This window comes from Pelodiscus sinensis, chromosome 16 (genome assembly GCF_049634645.1).
Source record: "Pelodiscus sinensis isolate JC-2024 chromosome 16, ASM4963464v1, whole genome shotgun sequence".
Classification (NCBI taxonomy): Eukaryota; Metazoa; Chordata; order Testudines; family Trionychidae; genus Pelodiscus; species Pelodiscus sinensis.
Window position 1 is genome coordinate 23,483,608 of NC_134726.1, and position 22,925 is coordinate 23,506,532.

A 22,925-nucleotide genomic window follows, 5' to 3' on the forward strand; every position below is an offset into this window, starting at 1 on the left:
TCTAGGAGATCCACTATGAGATGGACTTACCTGCAGAAGTGGGCTTGATTTGAGGCCTGGAATTCAGCTCACAAACGGGATCCACACACAGGGGCAGGCTGTGACTATAGGCCAACTCAGCAGTCGCCTAGAGTGCCACCTTCAACAGGGTGCCCGGGGCGTCCGATGATGACGTCACTCCATTGACGGCCGTGCAGGCGGGGACACCGATCGCACGTTCCGCCTGGGGCGCCAGCTGCTGCAGCCCGCCTCGGGCCGCTCCTGTCCACACAGGACAGGAATATCAGACATACTAGAGTATATCCTCCACTTGCAGGACACAGGGCTATCAATTAGTTTTGTCAGCATAGATTTGGCAGTTATCTCTAAAATACACCCACCCATACCAGGGTATTCCATTTTTTCCCACCCATATGAGAAGAAATTTTGGAAAGGGGCACAAAACCTATATCCACTAAGTAGAGATCCAGTGCCATTATGGGACTTAAACCTAATGCTGGACGCACTTATGAGACGGCCTTTCGAGCAGCTTGCAACTTGCTCGCTACTCCACCTATCAATGAAAGCAGCCTTTCTCGTAGCGATCACATCAGCTAGGAGAGTGGGAGAGATAGCTGCACTCATGGCAGACACAGTGTTTCACAAGGACAAGGTCGTCTTTAGAACCCACCCGAAATTCCTTCCTAAGATACCTACCTCATTCCATTGTAATGAATCAATATACTTTCTGAGTTCTTCCCGAAACCGCACAAGGATAACAACCAGGCAGTACTACATACGTTAGATGTCTGCAGGGCCTTAGCCTTTTACCTGGAATGCACAAAAGACTTCCGATGAACACCCAAACTACTTGTGTCATGCGCGGAGAGGTCCAGAGGCCATCTGGTTTCCAAACAGCGAATATCCAGATGGATCTCTGCATGCATACAGTTGGCTTGCTCCCAGAAACACAGACAGCCACCGACAGTCATACAGGTGTACTCCACTAGATCAGTATCTACCATGACTGCTTTCCTTAAGGGTCTATCCATAGACATTCTCTGCAGAGCTGCAACATGGGCTTCATCCAATATCTTTGTGCAATATTACACAATTCAGACCTTTCAGAATGCAGACACTAGATTTGGACATATGATACTGTCCAACATCCAGTCCTGCATCGTGGAGCACCCACTGCCAAGCATGAACACTGCTGTGTAGTCAACTAAGTGGAGCACCCACAGAGACCCTCGAAGAAGAAGGGAAGGTTGCTCACCTTGTGCAGTAACTGTAGTTCTTCGAGATGTGTCCCTGTGGGTGCTCCACACCCACCCTCCTCTCCTCTTCTCTGGGCTAAGAGAGTCCGGCATAGAGAAGGAATGGTGGGAACAGCTGCCGGCGCATGCCTAACTGTCAGGCTGAAAGATTGTGTAATAGTGCAGCGCACGCTGGAGGCCGGGGGACTGCTACCAAAGATCTCCGGGCTGTGTGCACAGCGGTGCTGACACACCTAAGTGGAGCACCCACGGGGACACATCTTAAAGAACTCCAGTTACTGCACAAGGTGAGTAACCTTCCCTTTTTCATAACACAGAAAGGGAGAGGATTGCTAGCAGGGACAGTTATACTCTGTAATGACCACAGGGTGGTAGTATGAGGCCAGACATGGGAACCAGAACAGCTATAACCCCATTGAGGCAATGGGGGAGGGGGTGGAGAAAGGGACAGCTATGTACTATATATTTGAGAAAGTTTGTCCAGATGTATGTCTGTTCCTCCAGTGGGGGGACATGTATCCTTCCCCTGGCTGTGCCCACTGCAGCTGCAGCAGCCATGGACAGGAGCATCTTACCTGACCTCAAGCTGCTGTGGTGACAGAGGACTGGGGTTGTCTTTGCTCCCTGGGGCAGCCTGCATACTGAATCCCTCATCCCCAACCTCACTCCAGAGCAATGATTTAAATGAAGAAAAACAAAACTTATTTGAGTTAAGGATCCAAGCAACACCCGGGTAAATCCTCTAGTACTATATGTATATTATAAGGTGAGAGACCAGTATTTCTTAAACTGTGGATCCCAACTCAAAAGGGAGTGGGGAGTAGTTTGCAAGGTTATGGTAGGGGGGTGTCACAGTATTGTCATTATTATGATCAGGTGCCAAACTCTGAAGGCAGCACCCCACCAAGAGCAGTGCAGAAGTACGGCTGGCAGGACAATGAAAGTCTGGAAGAGTACGGCCCTTGATCACTTACCAAATTGTTGGAGTGGCCCCCGATCAAAAAGTATTGCCCACTCCTGGTTTAGGTGGTGCTCAGTCCTGCCGTGAGTGCAAGGTACTGGGCTTGACGACCTCTCCAGGTCCCTTCTCGTTCTAGTGTACTATGATTCTATGACTATTTCATGTTCTTAGTCAACTTCAGACGAGCTGAACATTTCAATCATTAATCTCTCTTAAACCCAGTGAGAAAAGCTAATGACTCTGGGCTCATGCCTGCAGAGATCTGCATGTGCAAGTTTTTTCACTAACTCCACTGATACCAGGATTTCCTCCTTTATGACTCTTTGTAATTAAAATGACTCACATGCACCAGTATTGGGAGGAATTAGGCCCTGGCTGCTTACCGGTGAAATCTTATGTGTGTTCTACCTCCCTGCCTTATTGGGGAGTAGAAAAGTACTTCATGTGCAAAGATGATCTTGTCATGGACTCACAGAAAATCATGTTACGTTATTTCCGGCCACCCCAGTTGTCTTTCCTATTTCTACAGGAATTGAATGGCAGGGAAAGGGGAATTTGAAAGGCAAAGAGAAAGGAAGAAGGCTTTTAAAAGGCAGGCATTACTGTGGCAGCTCTGCCAGCAGCGATTTCAGCATCTTTCAGGATACCAGTGAGAGCCATGTCAAAGCTACAGGGAAGAGGAAAATAAAATACACTGGAACTAATACAAATAATGATGACTGGCAAGTACTATTTCCAAGTACAGGTTGAGACAGAATTTAGTGTGAGGCATGTCTGCAGCTGCTTCAATGGCCAGCAGAGCCATTGCATGTTGATCTTGGCATATTGGCTTCTGCCACTGCTAGATGGGGACATCCTTAGATCTGCAGGAAGCAGCAGCAATACAGGCCACAATCCTGCCCGGAGGAAGTGCTCCTCTGAAGCGCTGAATATGGTTCTTTCCTTTAGCAAGGCCTTTCATTCAACCACGTGTTTTTCATCTCAGGTCTTAGTGGATTGTCTTCAGTTGATCCGTTAGGCTCATGATCAGCTCAAAACCAAACACCCTGTAAAAGCTACAGCTTTTGAGGTTCGTTTTTGTGATACACTGTTTTATTCAAGTACCGGTAGGTTTTTTTGAATGGGTCAATGTGGTGTCTGGAGGAAAAAAAGCAAAACCAAAACTCAAAAACCAGCTGGCAAAAACTAACAGCTCACCTTGTTGATGGATTTCCCCCAAGCTGAGAGGAGAAGGAGGCAGAAAAAAGAAAGCTCTATAGAGTGCTTGTGGCTTGTGATTTTTTTTTTTTTTTTTTTTGCTTGACAGAGATCTTGATATATAGGCTTTAGTTTAGACCTGTCAGACCTTTCACAGAAGTCGTAGAACCATGTCATGGCTCAGATGTCAGAGGACATGAGACACTGTAGCTGCTAGCTAATCAGTTTGATATTTATGTCACAGAGGATTGTACATGGTGCTTTAGACAATGTAATAAGTTTTAGAGCCATACAAGGTAAACCCTCTCATCTGTACCTAATTTTAGTGAAGTAAATGATTTTTTTAAACTATGAATGAAAAAGGTTTTAACAACTTGATATCACTTAGTTACTGATATATATGGTTGCACTGCTAGACTTTGAACCCTTATGGCCTGATCCAGCTAACCTTTCTGCATGTAATGTTACTCCTGTTAGTAGTCACGCTGACTTAAGTGAAACTGCTCACACAACTAAAGTTGGTGTGTAAAGTATGTATCTCACCTTTCGTTCTAAAGGATCCCAAAGTCCTTTTTAACAAGCTAGACACAGAATTCAATTACTCTGTGAGGTTATGTCTACACTGCATTCCTCTTTTGAGAGAGGAATGCAAATGCAGCTGAGCGAAATTGCAAATGAAGCGCGGATTTGACTTTCCCGTGCTTCATTTGCATAATCGCGTCCGGGCGCTATTTCAAAATACCCTATTTCGAAAAAAGAAACTCAGTCTAGAGTTTAAATAATAATAATAACAATAATAAATGCAACCACTTCTGGGGTGTAGCGTGTCAGTTTAATGTTTGCACAGGACTATCTAGCTGAAAGTAAGTGGGAAAAAAAAGTGTGGTGTTTGGGAAGAGACAGTAAAATAGACTGACACTTCTCTGTTATTCCATGGAGTTGCCCCCTCAACTTCTTTATAAAATAGCATGAATCAAAGACAGAGACAGAAATATCATCTAACATCAGCAGCTTGTGTTTGTTACCTCTACCTTATTGTTTAAATTTAAAAGAAGAGCTAATTCTATAATTCTAAAACTATGCTATGTGGCCAACTAGCAACCTAGAAACAAAGATCTGGGGACTCTGTAGTATCTGCTTAATCCTGAATATGCCCTTTCTTAGGCATCTTATCCTGAATTGGCAGGAGGGTTAAATTTGATGTATTAATCTATTTTCCCTGTCTCTAAGGATACGTCAACACTGCATCCCTGTTCGGACTAGGGATGCAAATGGAGACGACCGAAGTAGTTAATGAAGCGGGGATTCAAATATCCCGCGCTTCATTAACATGATCTCGCTGGTGTGCTAGTTCAAATCACAGCTGATTCGAACCAGGAAGTGCGCGCCGGGACGCGTTAGTTCGGACTAAAGCCTTTAGTCCAAACTAATGTTACTCATCAAAAAATGAGGAGTAACACTTCCTGGTTCGAATCAGCTGTGATTCGAACTAGCACGCCAGCGAGATCATGTTAATGAAGGGCGGGATATTTAAATCCCCGCTTCATTAACTACTTCGGTCATCTCCATTTGCATCCCTAGTCCAAACTAGGGATGCAGTGTAGACGTATCCTCACTTCCATAATCCTAGTCTTGTCTATTTGCAGCTCCTTTTAACAGTAATGGGAATAACAGATGTGCTCACGGAAGAGCTGAGGTAATGGCAGGAACTGATTATCATTCAAGAAGGAACTCTGTACCACTCCTTTATGCAGTTCACACTGTGCAGGAGCTGTGGGTATCTCTAGATTTGGCAACTGAGTTCTAGTCAACACTAGATCCTTTGTTGTTATTTAGGAATTGTTATGAAACTAAAAGGCAAATGTGATGTAAATCTGCAAAATGTTGTTGACTCCCACTGGGTCTCACCCTATTGACTTTGGTAAATGCTTCTTTAAAAAAAAACCAATCAAACTTGTGATGTCATGTTTTGGTGAGACAAGGTTTCTGACTAACTTCAGTTGACCTGCAGATGGCACCAGAGGCAGCCATGTCCAACCGACATGAAAACTGTGAAGAACTAAAGTGAGAGCTGAGGAACTGCTTTTCTAAAATATGCCCAAAGTGCTAGAACAAATACAATGAAGGAAAATGAAATGAAGCCATTGTGTACTGAGCAGTACCTCTATTGCAGTGCTTAATTTTTCCCAGCGTTTGCCAAGGCTGAGCCCAGGCATCTCTAGGCTTAGCAGTTCGTAGCCCCGGCTCCTCAGGGTTTGCCATGTCTGTTATGAAAGTAAAAAAATAAATAAATAAAATTGCTCAAACCCTGGCACTTCTTTCATTACAAATTAAGACCCAAGTACACAGGGGATGCATAATTTTCGAATGACCATAATTCAGCATTGAGGATACAAAGTGACTGGAGGATTTAGATTGAAAAGAAAAAAGGCTGCCCAAAGTTTCACAGTGACCATCCTGTCTCTTCAAGATACTGAAGTTGTTCTAGGAAGTGCACAGGTGAGTCAAAAGGAGATTCCCTAGCAGCGCTTGCTTTTCCTGTGACACAGGGTGTAGTACACAGGGAGAAGAAAATCCTGAGTAGCTATTTCCCATTGAATACAGGCAGTCCCTGAGTTACGCGGATCCGACTTATGTCGGATCCGCAGTTACGAACGGGGCTTTTCTCGCCCCGGAGGACGGGAGCGGCAGGACGCCCAGATGCGCTGCGGTCCGCCGCCCCCGTCCTCCGGGGTGAGAAAAGCTGCTCCCCGTCTCCCTGGTCTGCAGGGAGATGGGGAACAAAGCCTTGGAGCACGCCCGCAGTGGGACAGCCCGGGCGCGCTTGAGCTGTCCCCCTGCGGGCGTGCTCCGCGGCTTTGCTCCCCGTCTCCCGACCAGCAGACCAGGGAGATGGGGAGCAAAGCCTCGGAGCACGCCAGCAGTGGGACAGCCGCGGTGCGCCTGGACTGTCCCGCTGCCCGTGTGCTCTGCGGCTTTGCTCCGCGTCTCCCAGGTCAGCAGACTAGGGAGACGGAGCAAAGCCGTGGAGGATTTGGGCGGTCCCGCCACCCCCGTCTCCCTGGTCTGCTGGGGGGGCGTGCAGCTAGTGCCCCCCCCCCCAGCAGACCAGGCTTTTCTTGCCTACCCCTGGGGTAGAGCAGCTGGGGGCTGCCGGGTTGGTCCCGCAGCGCCGCTCCGGACCAACCCGGCAGCACCCCAGCTGCTCTGCCCCACGCGTCCTGATTCAGCTGCTGCTGGTCAGTTTCAGCAGCGGCTGAATCAGGATGCCTAGGGCAGAGCAGCTGGGGTGCTGCTGGGTTGCTCCAGTAGCGCCGAGGAGCCGCGCTACTGGAGCAACCCAGCAGCACCCCAGCTGCTCTGCCCCAGGCGTCCCCAAGTCTGCCCCAGGCTTCCTGGAATCAGCGGCTGATCAGTTTCAGCAGCAGCTGACTTGGGGACGCCTGGGTTTCTTAAGTTGAATCTGTATGTAAGTCAGAACTGGCGTCCAGATTCAGCTGCGGTTGAAACTGATCAGTTTCAGCAGCAGCTGACGCCAGTTCCGACTTACATACAGATTCAACTTAAGAACAAACCTACAGTCCCTATCTTGTACGTAACCCGGGGACTGCCTGTAACTCAATGGAGATGATATGCAAATAGGCTACCAGTACCCCAAAATTGTTATTATGCAACCTCAGTGTGTTTGCAAGTAAAATTTAATTTGGGATTAGAAACAGGGAGGGGTTTATAGAATTTGAAACACTAAACAAGCATGAAAACAGTTCTGCAAGGTCTGTCTCCGTTCAAAGAATTAATATTTGGACAAGATGTATCTATTTCAGTAGCTCCGTCCAGGAAATGAATCCAACTCTCTGATCCCTCTATGTTTGTCTGGAGAGATCCAGGGCTCTGTGGTGCTGCCACATCAAAGCTTTTTCACATGGGCAAGCTGCTGAAGCAAAGAAGAAACTGTACCAGTCTGAGTGAGGAATGAATGTTCTCAGATCCTCTTTCCATTTCTCTGCTCTTCTCCTCAGCTCAGCAGTTCAGCATTACTTTTGCTCTCCTCTTATTAGAGGTGAGCCCCATGCAAAATGCCACCAAACGTTACTGGTACTGGAGATACAAATCTAGACCTGACTTTTGCAAATAGCTCGTGGTAGGATTTTTCCAAGAAGCCTAAGGGAGTTGGACACCAACTCTCAATGAATTTCAAGGGGGACCCCTAACTCCCTTACACTTTTTTTGGTTCAATAGACATTAGCCAGAGATCTGGATTCAAAGCCCTGCTCCACCACAGACATCCTCTGTGCCCTTGGGCAAATTGCTTAGTCTGTGAGCACTTTAGTTCTCCAGTTTCAGTTTCAGTAGGGATAATAGCACTTCCCTACTTCCCAGAGGTGTAGTGAGGGAATCCAGATGAAGGGGCTAAGCTAGTATGAAAACAGAGGAGTCATATAAGTACCCGGGAGTATTCTCGTACCGGATTGGGAGGTGTAATTTTCAGCCCAAGCAGACATATTTATATTAGTTCTGATTGATTGATCCAGTGCAGTAAAAATAGAGTGTACCACGGTGGCATGAGTAGTGGGAGGGGCTAACTGCCCTGAGTATGATCGTGTTCAAGACACTGGGTACTTATTCAGGGTGGCTATCCAATTCCGCCTCTCTTGCTACTGGAGCTATCGGAATAAGGCCTTTTTCTATAATGCTATTGTAAGGCCTGTAGCCATACTAAAGGCCTAAAGCAAGGATGGGAAACCTCCGGTCTCTGCTTAACTTGATCTGGCTTGCAGCAAAGCTTTGGGCTTACCCCTGCAATGGGGTGAGCCGGTGCTCACATTCCAGCCCCGCAGTGAGTCTTTGAGCCTCAGCACCCACCGGGACTGCAGCATGAGCGCTGGCTCCCCATTTGTGGCAGGAAGCAGTGCTGGATTATGAAAGGGCCTTTAGGGCTATGTGCTGAGTTCTGGGCCGGCTCTGCCTGGCGCGGGGAAAGGCAGGTGGCTCTGTGCACTGTCATTCCCCTTCCCATTGGGCTGAAGCTGTATGTGTTTCCAATAGTGCAGGAAAGCTCTCTGTCACAGTGTTTGCCTGCAGGCTTTCCTCCAATGGCTCCCATTGGCTGGGAATTGTGGCCAATGGGAGCAGTGGGAGGAGTGTCTGCAAGTGCAGGGTGGTGCGGAACTACCTGTTCTCCCCCCCTAAAGGGAGCTGCCTCAGGTAAGAGCCCCAATCTGCTGCTTCCTCCTGCTCCTGCCTCCCACCCACACCCTAAACTCCCACTCCCAGCCTGCTCCCCTGCAGCCCTCCTGCACACTGAGCCCCCCTTGTGCAGGAGGGCTGCAGGGCCTTGCAGAGTCCTACAAAATCTACCTACCACAGGCCCCCAGAAGAGTTAATATGATCCTGAGGGGAAGCCTTGAGCCTTGATACCCCCTGTGTAGGACTGGAACATGAGGGGAACCCTGGTTCCCTGAGTGCATGAATGAGGTGAGTCTCTCTCTCTCTCTCTCTCTTTTCCCACTTCTCATGTCAATGAGGGTTTTTAGTTATCTTACTTGGGAGCCAGCAGTCAGTGAGGGGGGGTGTTGTTGTTATTTTTTGTGGCTTCTCACTTGTTTGTGGCCTCTAATTGATTTTTCTGTGGGTCAGTAGCCCCTGACCCAAAAACATTTCACCAGCCCTCGCCTAAATCCTAAGGCCTTCATCTGCAGCCAGACTGAAAGAGTAGCAGCCATTAGCTGAGGAGCAGGAAGTCACATCCTTTCCGCACATTCTATCCAAATTCCATTAAAATAGTGTAATATCCGGCTGTAAAGAAGGAGACCCTGTCCTAATGGCACCCAATATCAACAGATAACGAAAAAATCTTAAGATGGTTAGAGAAAACTTTAATAGCATTTTGCCTGGCAAGAAACTACTGATCAATAGTTGGAGTTGTGACATCCTCATTCCTTTATTGTTCTGTCAGTATAGTTCCCATTTCCCTGTTGTTTGCCTGTACAATCTCTTTCTGTATTTTTAATTGTTTCTGTCTGCTGTATAATTAATTTTGCTAGGTGGAAATCAGTTAAGATGGTGAGAGATAATTGGTTAGAGAATTGTGTTACAATATGTTAGGATTGGTTAGTAAAATAATTGGTTACGGTTTAGCTAAGCAATATACCTCAAGTTTCACTATATAAACTGGGGTCTAATAAGGAGACCTGCATGGGAAGAAGGAACAGAAAAAGAAGAAGCAAAGACCTGGAGGAAGAAGAACTCACTTCCATAACAAAGTCAAGAATCTTCTGCACCACTGTGACATGCAGCAACCAGAATCCAGACAAGACTGACCTTGCCTGGCCAACAGGGGAAGTTCACCTGCTTGACCAGGATTGGTGAGCATAGCATTATATGCTTAGCAGATATATTCTGCTTGGTTGGTAATTATTAATAAATAGAGAGTAATAATATTATTGTGACTCTTTCACATTTAAAAGATCCTGCAAACCCACAGGAAGTTACACACTGAGCCCTGAATATTTAACTTACGCTGAGTATTTAAATTAACAGGGTTACCCCTTGAACTCTAGGAACTGGGTAAAAGTGTGTGCCCCTCAAGTGTGGGAGTGACAGAATTATATGCGTGTAACAGAGCTACACTTTATTTTTAGCACACTAGCTCAGTCAGAACTAGTGTATGTTTCTTCAAACTGGGATTCACATCTTGAGATTGACATATGTGTTAAAGCAGCTTAGTACAAGGATGTATTTGTGTAGTCAATTAACCGATAAGCAAAAGCTTATCGGTTAATGCTATAGGATACATGCATTCCTCCCCTACCCCCACCAGTAAATTTTTTAGCAGGCTGGCCAGCAGCCTGGCTCAGTCCTGACTTACACTGGATCCGGGAACTACCCTCGCTGCAGCTCTGCATTAAAAGTGTATTAGGAGCCAAGCAGGCAGGCAGCTCGGTTCAGTTTCCAGCTCGTGCCGGGTACAGGAGCTCAGTCCTTCCTCTGGACAAGGGCTGCTGCCACCCTGTGTCATCGGGAGACAGGCACCACGTTGCTGCCTCTGATACTGAGGCAGTAGCGCGGAGTGGCAGGGGGTTCCTTGGAATTGGGGCCGGAGTGCACTTGTTTCCAGCCCCACCCCAGGGACTACAGAATAGTCAACTAACCAATAAGAATTCATGAGGTTAACTGACTATTCAATAAGCCAATAGTTAACATCCCTACGTTGTACCTGGAGGTCTGTGAAGTTCAGATCTGTCATCTATAGCTTGTGACCCTCTTTTACCTCTTATTTGGTAAAAGATAAAAACCATGTTTTTATTTCCTTGATCCTGGGACTCTCAGAAAGGTGTCTGAGGCAGTGGTATGGCCTGATTCCAAAGGCTGAAAACAGACTACAAGTGTGTAATGCAGCATGTGGACCAATCCTTTCTGTTTTTGTGACAGATACACAATTTAAAATACCCTAAGAAAAGGCACTGCTAAAACTGTCTGATAAGTACAGGATGGTGCTATATATTTAACGCATCCTCTTTTCAATAGAATTCACTTCTGTATTCCTCCCAAATGAATAAGCATAGGACAGGAGCCTGCATTTCTTACTTGGGTAAAATTCCCATTGAGTTGGAAATACCAGGTTGTTTTTCCTTTCTCCTCATTTGTCCTTCTGGTTGCAGTATGCTGCCCAATGAGCCCTGACTGAAGAAGGCTTATAGGATCAGGTACTGTTTTATATTTCAGAAGGAATATGTTTTATAAGGGACAATTTTTTAAAAAATTTTGGAAGCTGGTGTAAGACAGCTGGTCAAGCAGATAAAGCAGGTCTTTTCCCAGGCACAGTTCCTTTAAGGCTCTGGACCAAATTAATCCCTACACTGACACAGTCATTGACACCAAAACAGAAGAGGTGGTTTCCACTTCACCACTGCAGAAGTTGTGGGGCTGGTGCAGTGCCCCAAAACAGGGTAGAGCAGCCCTAACTTTTGCTTTTGATGCAATGGCTGCTATCAACCACTTGAGTGGAGAAGAATAGCAAAATTCTGCCCTGGTTATGCCACCTACTGTACAATTCTTCCCCACCTCTGAACTACCTTGGAAGTACATAAGGTTAGAATCACATATAAAGAGTTCATCTTGTGCTGCAGCCCATCTGTCTAACAACTCTGTGGAGCGTTGTCTCCTCTGGGATTCCTCTCCGTCTGCTCATAGTTTTTTGGATTTGTGTTCAGGGCTTAGCCATAGTTCATTTCTGTATATCTCATGCCACTCAGTGAGTTGTGAGCAGGGAGTTTAATCTTCAGTTACTGGTTGTCAGGCAGAGTCTCTGCAACCTATTACATTTTAAGAAATCCTCTTTGTAAGGACTTCTGTGGGAGTCATGCTGCCAGCACTAAAAAAGGCTCTGGAGTCAGGAAGCAGTCCAGAGGGTAAGACCCTCTGCCTAGATGCCTTGCCACCCATCTGATTTCCCCAGAGTTCTTGGTAAATCACAATTTGCAGAGGACTGACTCCTGTGCCCTTTAAGGAAATTACAGTTTGTCGTAGTCTGAACCAGAACTCACTGAAAGGGGCCATTTAAGAATATTTTACTTCATCTTTTATTCATTTCCATGGTGATATGAAAGAAGACACGATCCCTCTCTTTAGATCTTGAAGTTAGCTTCTTAATGCAGCAATAAGCTATTAGTACATGCTATGAGTGCACTGCAAAGCATGAAACCCAAGACTCATTTATATTGGCCTCTAATTTCTATTCATTTAGTTGCTGCTGGCACTTACCCAGGTCTCTCTCGTGTCCAGATTGATAGGTACTTAGGAATATGCAATATGGGTGCATCCTGTGAATTGTTAATACTTCTGCGAATCCGTAACCATCTATCCAGTTATGTCAGTGATATGATTCTTTTCTATCAATAGATAGGTAACAGACATCATGACTTGCATTTTTAACATACCTCTGAGAATACTGAGCCCAGTGCTAATCAGTAGAGAATAAAGCTCTGATTTTGCACAGATCCTGCGTGCACAATGTCTGTAGCTTTTTGGCATTTTGTTTTGATTTTTCACTGATAAAATGATGGCTCAGCTTCTTAACCTTTTTGTAAAGGTTTAGGATGTGCCTCCTTGTCAGAAGGGTTTATATAACTGCAGCACATTTTCTCTTGAAAACAATTACATTGGCAGGAATTTCGACATGGAGTAGGAGCATATACATGAGTGCCTTGATTCACAGAAGTGCTGTGCACCCCTACTTGACACAGAATTCAATTAGAGCTGTCTTTGCTCAGTACCCCAGAAATTCAGGTTAGCTCAAGGCCCAAACCTGCATTTCTTGTGTACCCATGAGGAGATTTGGCAGGCAAGGAAATGCATTAGCAGGCCCTTGATCTGTGAAGGGTGGTGGGACATGTCTATTATGCTTATGAAAAACAGACTTAATTTATACTGATTAGAAGTAATGCCAGTTTTGTGCGTAAGCACTGCTAGACAAGCAAATGAATGAAGGTAGGAGTCAATGTAGTCTCTTCACTATTTGCAATATCGCCATCTAGCAATTAGCACCGGCTATGATTTAAATCAAGCTTTAGTATCAAAGCTACTGGGGACAGAATTAGGATTTATATTCAGATAACTTTATGTTATGCTTGACTGCCAAGGCATCAGTGAGATTGATTGCCAGGATTCCTCTTCAGCAGACAGTCCTAACATCTGCCAAAAAGCTCAGTTACACGCCGGGGTGAAAGTGAGCTGTGCTATGTATGACATGATCTGCTTGCAATTTATGGACATGCCTATATCAAAAATTACATAAAAGTTCCAACACACTCTGTTTCTGCAGGTGTTTTTTTCAAAACTGCTGCCAAAAATAGGTGGTAGTTAACATTTAGTATTCAGCAAGGAGTATTAAAACCACAGTGAACTTTAGTCTGGAACCAAATCATGCAAAAATGATTAATTGAATGTTGGTGGGGAAATTTGTAACACATCCCTCTGGAAATAAGAAAATGTCCCTCATCCTGTATTTAACCGTAGCACTTTATCAGTGGACTAAGTACATAATTTGCAACATCGCATTTTATCTGCTGTAAGACATTTATCAAACGAATTAGTAGCTTTAATCATTTTCAGATATAAGCTAACCTGCTAATATTAAGGATAATACTAATATTAATGTACATCACTCAGGGGTTTTGATTATAATAAATTAAGGGGTTGGGTAATAGCCACTCTATAGTAATGTATCACTGGTGATATTTTTATGTTTTGGCATTGGATAACAGACTTGAGGAATGACTCCAAGTCCTTTTTCATCTGCAGCAAACACAATGTTTTTACCAGGCAGAAAATGGTTAATTGCGGCTGGGTGTCAGGCACAGCAAGATTAAGTGACATGCTCATGGTTACACAGCAAAGCCTTGATCCTGTGGCCCACCCACATGTGGCTTGTTGCAGGATCATGGCCTTTCACACCGTCAGAGTTGGGATTAGCACTAGGTTCCCTGCTCCCCAAGCAGCTGCTGCACAGTAGATGCTAATATAAAGATAAAGGAAGATAAGGCCCCTTGAGAGAGGTACATTTTAGGTTATTAGCACTTTTTGACAATATAGGCTATAGCTTACCACTTGCTTTTTAAATTAACCAGGAATTTATTCCCTGCTATGAGCTATGTGTCAACTCCTCTTATGTTTTTTCTCTGAAAGTCTCACAGCTGGGACTGAATAGAGATTATTTTTAGATACCTTGTTAGCATCCCCTTTCCTCAAGGATCATAGAATTAAGCAGAAACAAAACTCAACCTAATCAGAGCAATTAAGCACTAAAAAATGTCATATTGTTTAAGCTAATCAAAAGTGTTTCTGAGGTGGGTGGTCTGGGAACTTGGAAAGGCAGATTTGAACAGAGAGAATAAAAGACGACAGGTTTTTTTTTCCAGAGTTTTTAATAATTTTTTCCTTCTTCCAGCCACAACTTCAACATTGTGAGTGGTCGAAAATCACAAAGTGCCTGCTTTTACACTGAAAACAATGCCACATGACCAAAATACCTGTACATTGCAAGATGATCTCTTAACAGTCCCATATGTGGAGTTAACATACAGGCATTTTACTAATGCCGTGAGACAATATAAAAATGTACAAATATGTGCTGATTGTGAGGTGCTTGTTGGAGGAGGGAATTTGAAGAGACTGTCCATTGTTGCTTTTGGTCTAATGCTCTTTATGCTTTCACCAGAGCTTGGAATTCTGTTAGAGAAAGAAAACGAGAAAAGCAGGGAATAAAACTAGATGAAAGCAGTTAGAGCTTCTGGAGTGAATGGAGAAAACTCTCCAGAAATCCTAAATGAGGGCCCACAAAGTTGTTATAACAACTGCTAAATTCTAACAGATTGATTTGGGCATAAGCTTTGGTGTGCAAAAACCCACTTGTATCTGACAAGGAATCCTCATTGATTTTGCAGATAGAGAACAACACATCTAATACTGCTATCTTGAAACTCAGGAGGGTGCAACAGATGTTCACTCCTTAAAACAGACTGCACAGCATGCTGCGATGAAGAATGGATCTATAAATTCATATTCTTAGGAAATCCTGAGTTAAAACTGAATTTACTTTTTTCACTGATGAGGGTTTCCAGCTGGAGTGGGAGTTTGCCATGCATCCTGAATGTGTTGCAACAGCCAAGATGAAAGAGAGTGAATTTGGATAGAGCTGTCACCTTTAGTCTGAATTTTCTTGCTTTTGTAACTTCCAAACGAGGCACTGAATGTTTGCAGTGACATAGTTCCACAGTGAGAAGAGTTATCATTAAGGAGCTGCCTGAGAGCTGCATAAGATTATGTCCTATTTGGGATTTATAAGTAGAAGCTACAAGAGCTGCTGCAGAAGCACATTCCTGCTTCTCCTCCCAAACTCCAGCTAAGATTAGCACGTGTGTCTGTTAGGGTTGTTGCCACCTGTCCTAGTCTGACTGAGATGGCCCAGTTTTCAACTACTTTATCTCTAGTACATGATCTTATGTGCTTCCCTGCAAGCTCAAAAAGGAATTGCTCAACCAGACCCTATCTCCCCCCCCCCTTTTTTAATAAAGGTAATTTGGTCTAGTTCCCATAGAAGTGCTGCCCAGTGAAATTTGCAATGATTAGATTATTCCCTAGCACAAATATTGTCAGACTGACTCTGAATGTGTGCTGAGTGTTTAAATGCAGTACAGCAATTGTGGAATCCTTTTAAAAAAGCACAGTCAGTCTTTTTACTGTGTTACGGAGTATAGGTTGAGCATTCAACTGTGGTCTGATGTGCAGAGCTCCCATAACTGCTGTTAAGTCCATAGGAGCTACTAGTTGTCAGCACCTCTGGGAAATCAGGCCTTTAGAATTTAGGGGCCTGAGCTTGTATCCGCTGAAAGCAATGGCAAAACTCTCATTCACATTACAGGGGCAGGATCAGGCTCTAAATGGGGCCTGATTCTGCTGTCATGGATTCTAGTATCAATATGAAAATATACTTGTGTAAAACCTGTTTCAGAGGGAAATGGGACCCTATTCCTCCACCTAATTATCAATGCTGTAAATTTACTCTCAGCTTGAACATGCATATTTGAAGAATACAAAACTTCCTGAAGATCACACTGAAAAAAAAAACCCCAACAACTTACCATCCACTCCAATTTTGCCATCACCGTCAGTGTCACCTGCAGCCATAAAAGCCTTGGTCTCCGCATCAGTTAGAGCTCTGGCACCTGAGGAGAAATTCTTCAGGAACAGCCTGAAATAATAAAAAAAAAAAAAAAAAAAAGGAAGGAGAGAGAGACACATTTTTGTGTGTTATTTGTACTACAGAAGTCAGGTTATGGCCCCAGAGTTCTGTGCACAGAGTTCTGAGACACTCTCTGTTCTCTGAGATGGCTTTTGTAGTTCAACATTTCTATCTCTCACTTAATTCAACATCCTGAACAATGTCTAATCTTAATGTATGTGGCAATTCCCAACTGTATTTTAAATGGAAGTTCACAAGCTGATGTTAAAACCCCATTCAGAGATAGCCAAGATGTGGGTGTTTCTTTAAAAGTAGCAGCTGATTACAGGACACAGAGAACATCTACAAACCTACATCTAACAATTCACAGCAACTAAGCTATACTTACTGAAGCTCATCTTCCTCAATGAAGCCGCTCTTGTCCTGGTCAAGGATTCCAAAAATTTTCTTTACCTGGTCAGTAGACTTGCCTTTTAGACCGACCTTGGAGAAGAAAGACTTGTAGTTGAAAGAGTCAGCAGCTGGAAGAAACAAACACCTGTTGTTTAAAATCTTTTCTCTTAAGGTTATTACTACGTATTTCTAAGGCACTCATCCCCATACTGTCTGGGGGGCCAGGCTCAGTGCTCAGTTCAGCTCCTGTTGCTTTTGTTCCTCAGTGCAGCATGCTAGACATGATCTTAATGGTGCTTCCCATTAAGCTGGATATGGATGGCAGGAGAGGGATCATGTGGTGATTGCCTTTTCTGTTCACTTCCTCTGGGGCATCTGGCATTGGCCACTGTTGGAAGATAGGGTACTGGCTAGATGGACCTTTCATCTGACCCAGGATGGTCATTCTTATGTTCCCCTTCTAATGACTGTAGGCCTATGGTTGGCTATTCTGTGGCCATTCATGTTTCTTGTTAGACTGGACATTCAGCAAAGACCCTGAAACTTGTTTCAATCTACCTCACAGGCAATTAAAATAAACATTTAGAGTATGTGCATTTGACTGACATAAAGCCTTTCAGCCAATCCCAAAGCCCTTTCTCCAGCTTCACTCAGTCCTGGCACATAATTCATCTACAGTCATAAATGTGGGGTTAACTCTACAAGATTGGCCCCAGTGAGCAAATAATTAGGGACAAATCCTCAAGTGGTATAAGATTGGCATAATGCAACAGAAGTCAATGGAACTACATCACATTTATACCAGCTGAGGATGTGGTTCTTTAATGCCAGTTTGCTGTACACATTTATAGGTCTTTTTGAATTCAGGAGGCTACCTTGTAATGCAGCTACTATAGAGAAAATCATAGTTATAGCCTATTAAGGTATAAAAATAATGTATGTCTCCTCATTGCAGAGGGACCACATCTTACCCTGGCAGCTGGAAAGAGCAGCTTCAATATCTTTAGCAGAGAGGATATCAGTCATAGCCATTGCTGAACTGTAAAAAGAAGAGTGAGCTATTTAGTCATTAAAATAATATCTCCATCTCTTTCACACAGGGGCTCTGTTTGAAGTTGCTGGTGCGACCATGTCTGATAAAGGATATATTATTCATCTAATTGTAAATGGAGCACACAGTAACAGATGTCTGCAGCAGGTGCTTCCACTTGAAGCTGGAGAATGAGTGTGGAATTCCACATGACAGGATGTAGGGCCAAATATGTGTGGAGAGCAAGGGGCAAGAGCAAGTCAAAAGTGTCTAGGACCCCAAAAGTGTATGGTTTCCCTAGAAGTAGATTATTACTCATTTAAAATGTATTAATACATAATCAAAATGACTCTACAGAATACATAACACAAAGGGCCATATTTATCCCTGATGTAGTTCTTGGAGCTAAAATAAAATCACGAGTATTATTAAATGGGCTGATCTTTTTAAAAATTGAAAAAAAATAAAATGAACATTTATTCTGATTTAATTTTAAATGACTAAATACACAGGACTAAATTCAACCTAGCTCCACTGTGGTCAATTGAATTCCACCAGAGATGAACTTGGCCTGTTGCATTTATGATTCTATAGAAGATTCGCTCTCATGGTAGCTGTCTAGACAACTGTTCATCTTAAACACATAGGGCTGCTTTGGCTCAGCACAGAGCAGACTGAGCTGGATTTTTATTCATTTTGGTAAATTGGTGTGCTGAGAACAAACCTTTGAAGACTGGAGGAGGAAAGCCAGTTTCTTCTGAAACATCAGTTTTTAACACAGATCCCTTTCTCCCCCCTGAAGCAAAGACAACTCCAGAGGTTCTGTCTGACAAAGCTGCCTGTTGATTACCAAAAAGCAGCTGAGGCCTTAACTCCCAGTCTAGTCTATTCACAGGCATATAATTTAATATGAATATCATTACATTGCTATAGTGTTCTCCATTGTAGATTTCAGAATATATCAATTATGAATTATGACGGAGTTAAGAATCACAACATTTCTATGAAGTAGGTACATATTACTTATGGATGGGCAACTGAGGCACAGGGAAGTGACTTTGAGGGTCACAGAGATGGTTGTGGCAGAGCTAGGAATAGAATCCAGATCTCCCAAGTCCCATCCCAGTGCTTTCCCAAAAAAATCTTATTCCTGTATAAAATACATATAGAAAAATTAAATGTTTCCCCTTTTATTTTCCTTTCAAGGCATATGGATGTGGGAGAAGATGGTACCCTGTTAATGAGATCTGCATAAACTAGAAACTTGCTCAGGCAATCGGTTGGTACCTCAATCCAAACTGATTTCTGAGGGAGGAAATAAACAGTTAATCATTTAGATCTGCTTAGTCCTTTCTTGCAGGTTCTTCAGAGAGAGCAAAGAGACAACAAGGCAAATTCCCTACTGGTTTCAGTGAGTGCATCTCCAATTAAATTTTTCCATTGTTGTTTCTTCCGCTTCTGTAGCACTGAATTTATCTCAGTGAATTTGTGAATTCTTGTAAATATTTATTACCCTTTGCTCAGAACTCAGGAAGGGTAACAGGGAGTCATACCAGTCTCCCACTTCTCATTGCTGTTTTTTTTTAACCGAGAGAGAGAGGGGATAAAGAGGAGAAAAACGAATTGGAACATGCCTTTACTTCTGAGAGGCGCACCATGGCTGCCATTTCCTCCCACTAGTCTGATCACTGAGTTCATTCTACTCTAGATTGCAAAAGTAGAGTAGACTGTAGGCATTTACAAGGTTTTGTTTTTAATTGCCTGGGTTCTTTCAATTTATGGAGCAATTTGCTTTTCTTTTTCCAAAAGCAGAGGTTCTAATGGTCTTACCTTTGTGGTCTTCTTGCCTAGATAAGGAGGCAATCGAGTTGGAAGGAAAGCACTTGCTGTGTGTCTCCAGCAGAGCTGAGCTTGCTTATATATACTTTAAGTTGTATACCATATACAGATTTTAGATTTCAGCGTCATGAAGGGGGAATGGTGTCAAATGAACTTGCCTAACTAATCATCTTACACTATTTTTATCTCAAGAGAATACATATGATATTTGCAAACGAAATAAGATAAGTGGCAAGATATGTGGAAAGGACTGTGTTGTATTAAATTTCTTCTGATTTAAGCAAAAAATATCAACTTCTTCATATGATCTAGGCCACAAACAAACAATGTAATACATTTGATCCTAGTACTTAGATGAACTGAAGCTAGAGTGAATCTTGATGAGATGCATTCGATAAACTTTTTAATGTGATAACTTGTTATATTAGCTGTAGACAACGCTTGGGGTTAAAGGCTTAAGCGTTGGCCTGCCAAAGAAGGAAATTAATGTCTACTCGTGCACGGAATATTGCTATGCTGAAATTTTGGGTATAATAGAAGAATAATAGTCATTTTCACAAAGATTATTGGGCTATTGTCTCTTAGAAACAGCAAATGTGTTGCTGCAATTGTTAAAATAATATTACACTAGTCTGTCTGACCAGCAACAAGCATCTAATTCTGTAATGGTTGAAGAATTCGGTTTGTCCCTAATCAGAAGTTGAGAATTCTTTAAAGTTAAGAAGCAGCACTCATGTTTAGCTGTGTTATGTCTGAATAATAGAGAGGGTCTGATCTACTCAGCTGTCTCTGAATGAAAACCTCTGAGCTTTTGCTAGAGGGATCTGCTTTTATAATTCAAAAAAGAGGAGAAACTTTCCAAAACCTCACTGCAGGAGGTCCTCTGGAAGGAACTTTTTTTCCCCCATTTTAAGCTGTTTTATGATCTAATCTTAATTTTTTCTGCATTGCTGTTTTCCAGAGTTACTTAGTGCTATGGTACATTTTCAAATATTTAAATATATGAGAAACAATTAAATTGTTTGAATTTTCTTTCCTGAGATGTAATGTGCAAATACTGTAGTACCTAGGTATAGCTGATTTCTAGAAAAATTATCCCATTTTTTAAAATTAGAAGATTGCCAACATTGCGCCATTGTACAAATGTGTGGCATGATACTGACTAATGAAACTATGTTAAGGAGAAAGGCAAACTCTGGGATGGTATGAGTATAAATGAGAATTTGAACCTGGGATGTCTATGTCAGAGGATGCTTTCAATTTTTGAAGCAATAGCATCTCATCTTGCTAAAAGCTAATTCCACATATGTTAACCCTTCACCCTGTTCTTCTGTTTAAAAATAGCATTGATTACTACTATTTGTTTTAGTGCCTGTGGTCCATAACCATTTTTCTGTGCTTAAGTGAGTGAATCACTTGAGCACACAAATGTGTTTTTGTTTTCCAATGGTTTGTAGCCAGTTGATTCCTTTTGCTTACTGTAATTTGAAGGACGGATCCTGAATCCTATGATTTACAGCCCACAGACAGTTGAATTATTGGCCAGACTCTGGCAAATTTCGGAGCCTGGTTTGCACTGAAGTTGGAGGCAGCAGAGATCTAAAACACGTGCAGTGGCTGTCAGGATGAAATGCACAGAGATCATGTAACACTATTTACAGCCAGCCCCCAAAAGCCATTTTAGCAGCAAGTGCTACTCTAGAGCCTACAAAACACATCTGTCTGTCTGGCTGATTTTTATTTTTTTGCATCAAAGCCCGTTAATAGCCTTTCAGCAGACACTTAATTTAGCAGGGGGAGGAAGATCTGTGTAGCATTAGGAAGCAGCAGGAAGTAAGGAAAGGATGATCCCCTACAGACAGACAGATTCCTTCTTAGGGACAGCTTAGACTCAGAGACCTGCACCATTTCAGTCCTCTTACATCTCTTTGCCTGCTATTGGATTTCTTGTTTAACACATGAAGAAGCAATGGTATAAATACTATTCTCTTTCCATTTCAGGTCTTCAGTCTTGATTATGATTTTAACCCTGCTAGTGCCTCCTCTCCCCACATTGAAAGGCCACATTTTAGAGGCCATTTAGTTGCTGTCTTTGGGAAATCAGGATCTGTGATGCCATCAAAATCCTCCTTTCTTCCCCCCTTCTTCATTCCTCTAACTGTTGTTTGCTATACAGTTGCATAATATATTCCTGTTGTCCCCCTTTACCCCAGAGGTGGCTGCATCTCACTAGTGTGGTGATTCTTGTATGTTGCAGTTAGGCAAATACTGCAAACTTTTTTGTGATTATACATTCTCATTTTCAATTAATTAGCTTAGGCCTCTCTTGCATCTCTTTTGTGTTTCATTACCTGGGATGTTCATGTAAAGTGAATTTCAAAATCCTAGGTGGGAATTTTTGTAAAAAGCTGCATTTTATAGCTGCACATATGAAACATTGATGGACCCCCAGTAGTCAGCAGGTGTGATCAAACCTGGGACCTCAAGAGCTAAATCCATGGACCTCTACTACATGGGCTAAAAGCCACATGCTCTTAGCCAACGCTATAGCAGATTCATTTATCTTGAAGTTGAATAGGTGCCACTAGAGGGGGACAGAGCACTCCCCAGCTGGCATGCACACACACACAGCTTTTAACACTGGATTGAAAATTGTCTCTGCACTCATCTAATGAGGGAATAGAAATCCTACCAGATGCCCGACTTAGTTAACCATATTATAATCAATACTATTTGTTGAGTGAAAAAAAAAGTATTCCTTTGGCTTGTAAAAAATTTGGGGTCCTACAAGACAAAAGAAATTAAATAATGTTTTATTATGCCAGTGCATTATCCTGCTTGTTTAACAGACATTCTAGGTTTTCTATTTTATTCAACTCTAGGCAGAAGTTTTACTTTCTGTGAACGTGACTGGAGAGTCACAACTTTCAGTAACTGCCCCAGGACTCTAGCAGGCAGACAGTAACTGAATACATGGGAATATTTATACTAAGGTTTTTTTCTTTCAACGAAGTAGTGCAAGAGAAGCATACGAAGAGCTGCCTTGCTGGCAGGAACCAGTGCATGAAAATCAAATAAGATTTGACTTATTTTGTGCAGAGTTGATAACTATTGTTAGATAATTTACTGTATGATAGTAAATTTAAGTAACTCTCTGAAGCCACATACTTACAACGTAACTGATTTTAAGAGGTACTGAGCACTCGCACCTCCCATTGACTTTAATCAAACTACTAATTACAACCTTCCTACCTAGAAAGAGCCAAATCTTACTCTGTTGCACTTTAGACTAATAAATATATTCTAACATGAGCTTTTGTGGGTAAAACCCACTTCATCAGATGAGTTGTAGTGGAAATTACAGAATCTAGGAAGATATGTAATATCAAAAGCAATTACCTGTCAATTGTAGGACCAGTGTTAATGATGCTACTTTAGTCAGGCTGGATGTGTCCCATACATAGCTTTTGATGTGTAAATGCAAATATCAAAGGCAGGGAAAATTGC

At 42.9% G+C, this 22,925-nt stretch overlaps 1 protein-coding gene across 1 annotated transcript; it reads right to left on the reverse strand.

Annotated features, from left to right (window-relative positions):
- Positions 1–14,458: 14,458 nt before the first annotated feature.
- LOC102450121 (parvalbumin beta) lies at positions 14,459–19,552 on the reverse strand. The gene is made up of 5 exons (XM_006112816.4): positions 19,410–19,552; positions 17,521–17,588; positions 16,545–16,677; positions 16,056–16,165; positions 14,459–14,643 (listed from the first exon to the last, which is right to left on the reverse strand). The coding sequence occupies exons 2-5, from the start codon at positions 17,579–17,581 to the stop codon at positions 14,618–14,620; spliced, it is 330 nt and encodes a 109-aa protein (XP_006112878.1). The 5' UTR covers positions 17,582–17,588; positions 19,410–19,552; the 3' UTR covers positions 14,459–14,617.
- Positions 19,553–22,925: the final 3,373 nt, after the last annotated feature.

Excerpts from the sequence above, each read along its gene's own strand:
- LOC102450121 (XM_006112816.4), bottom strand. The coding sequence starts at position 17,581 with ATGGCTATGACTGATATCCTCTCTGCTAAAGATATTGAAGCTGCTCTT. Across the intron at positions 16,166-16,544 it reads ATTGAGGAAGATGAGCTTCA|GCTGTTCCTGAAGAATTTCT; the intron begins GTAAGTATAGCT and ends TTATTATTTCAG. Across the intron at positions 14,644-16,055 it reads TGGCAAAATTGGAGTGGATG|AATTCCAAGCTCTGGTGAAA; the intron begins GTAAGTTGTTGG and ends TTTCTCTAACAG.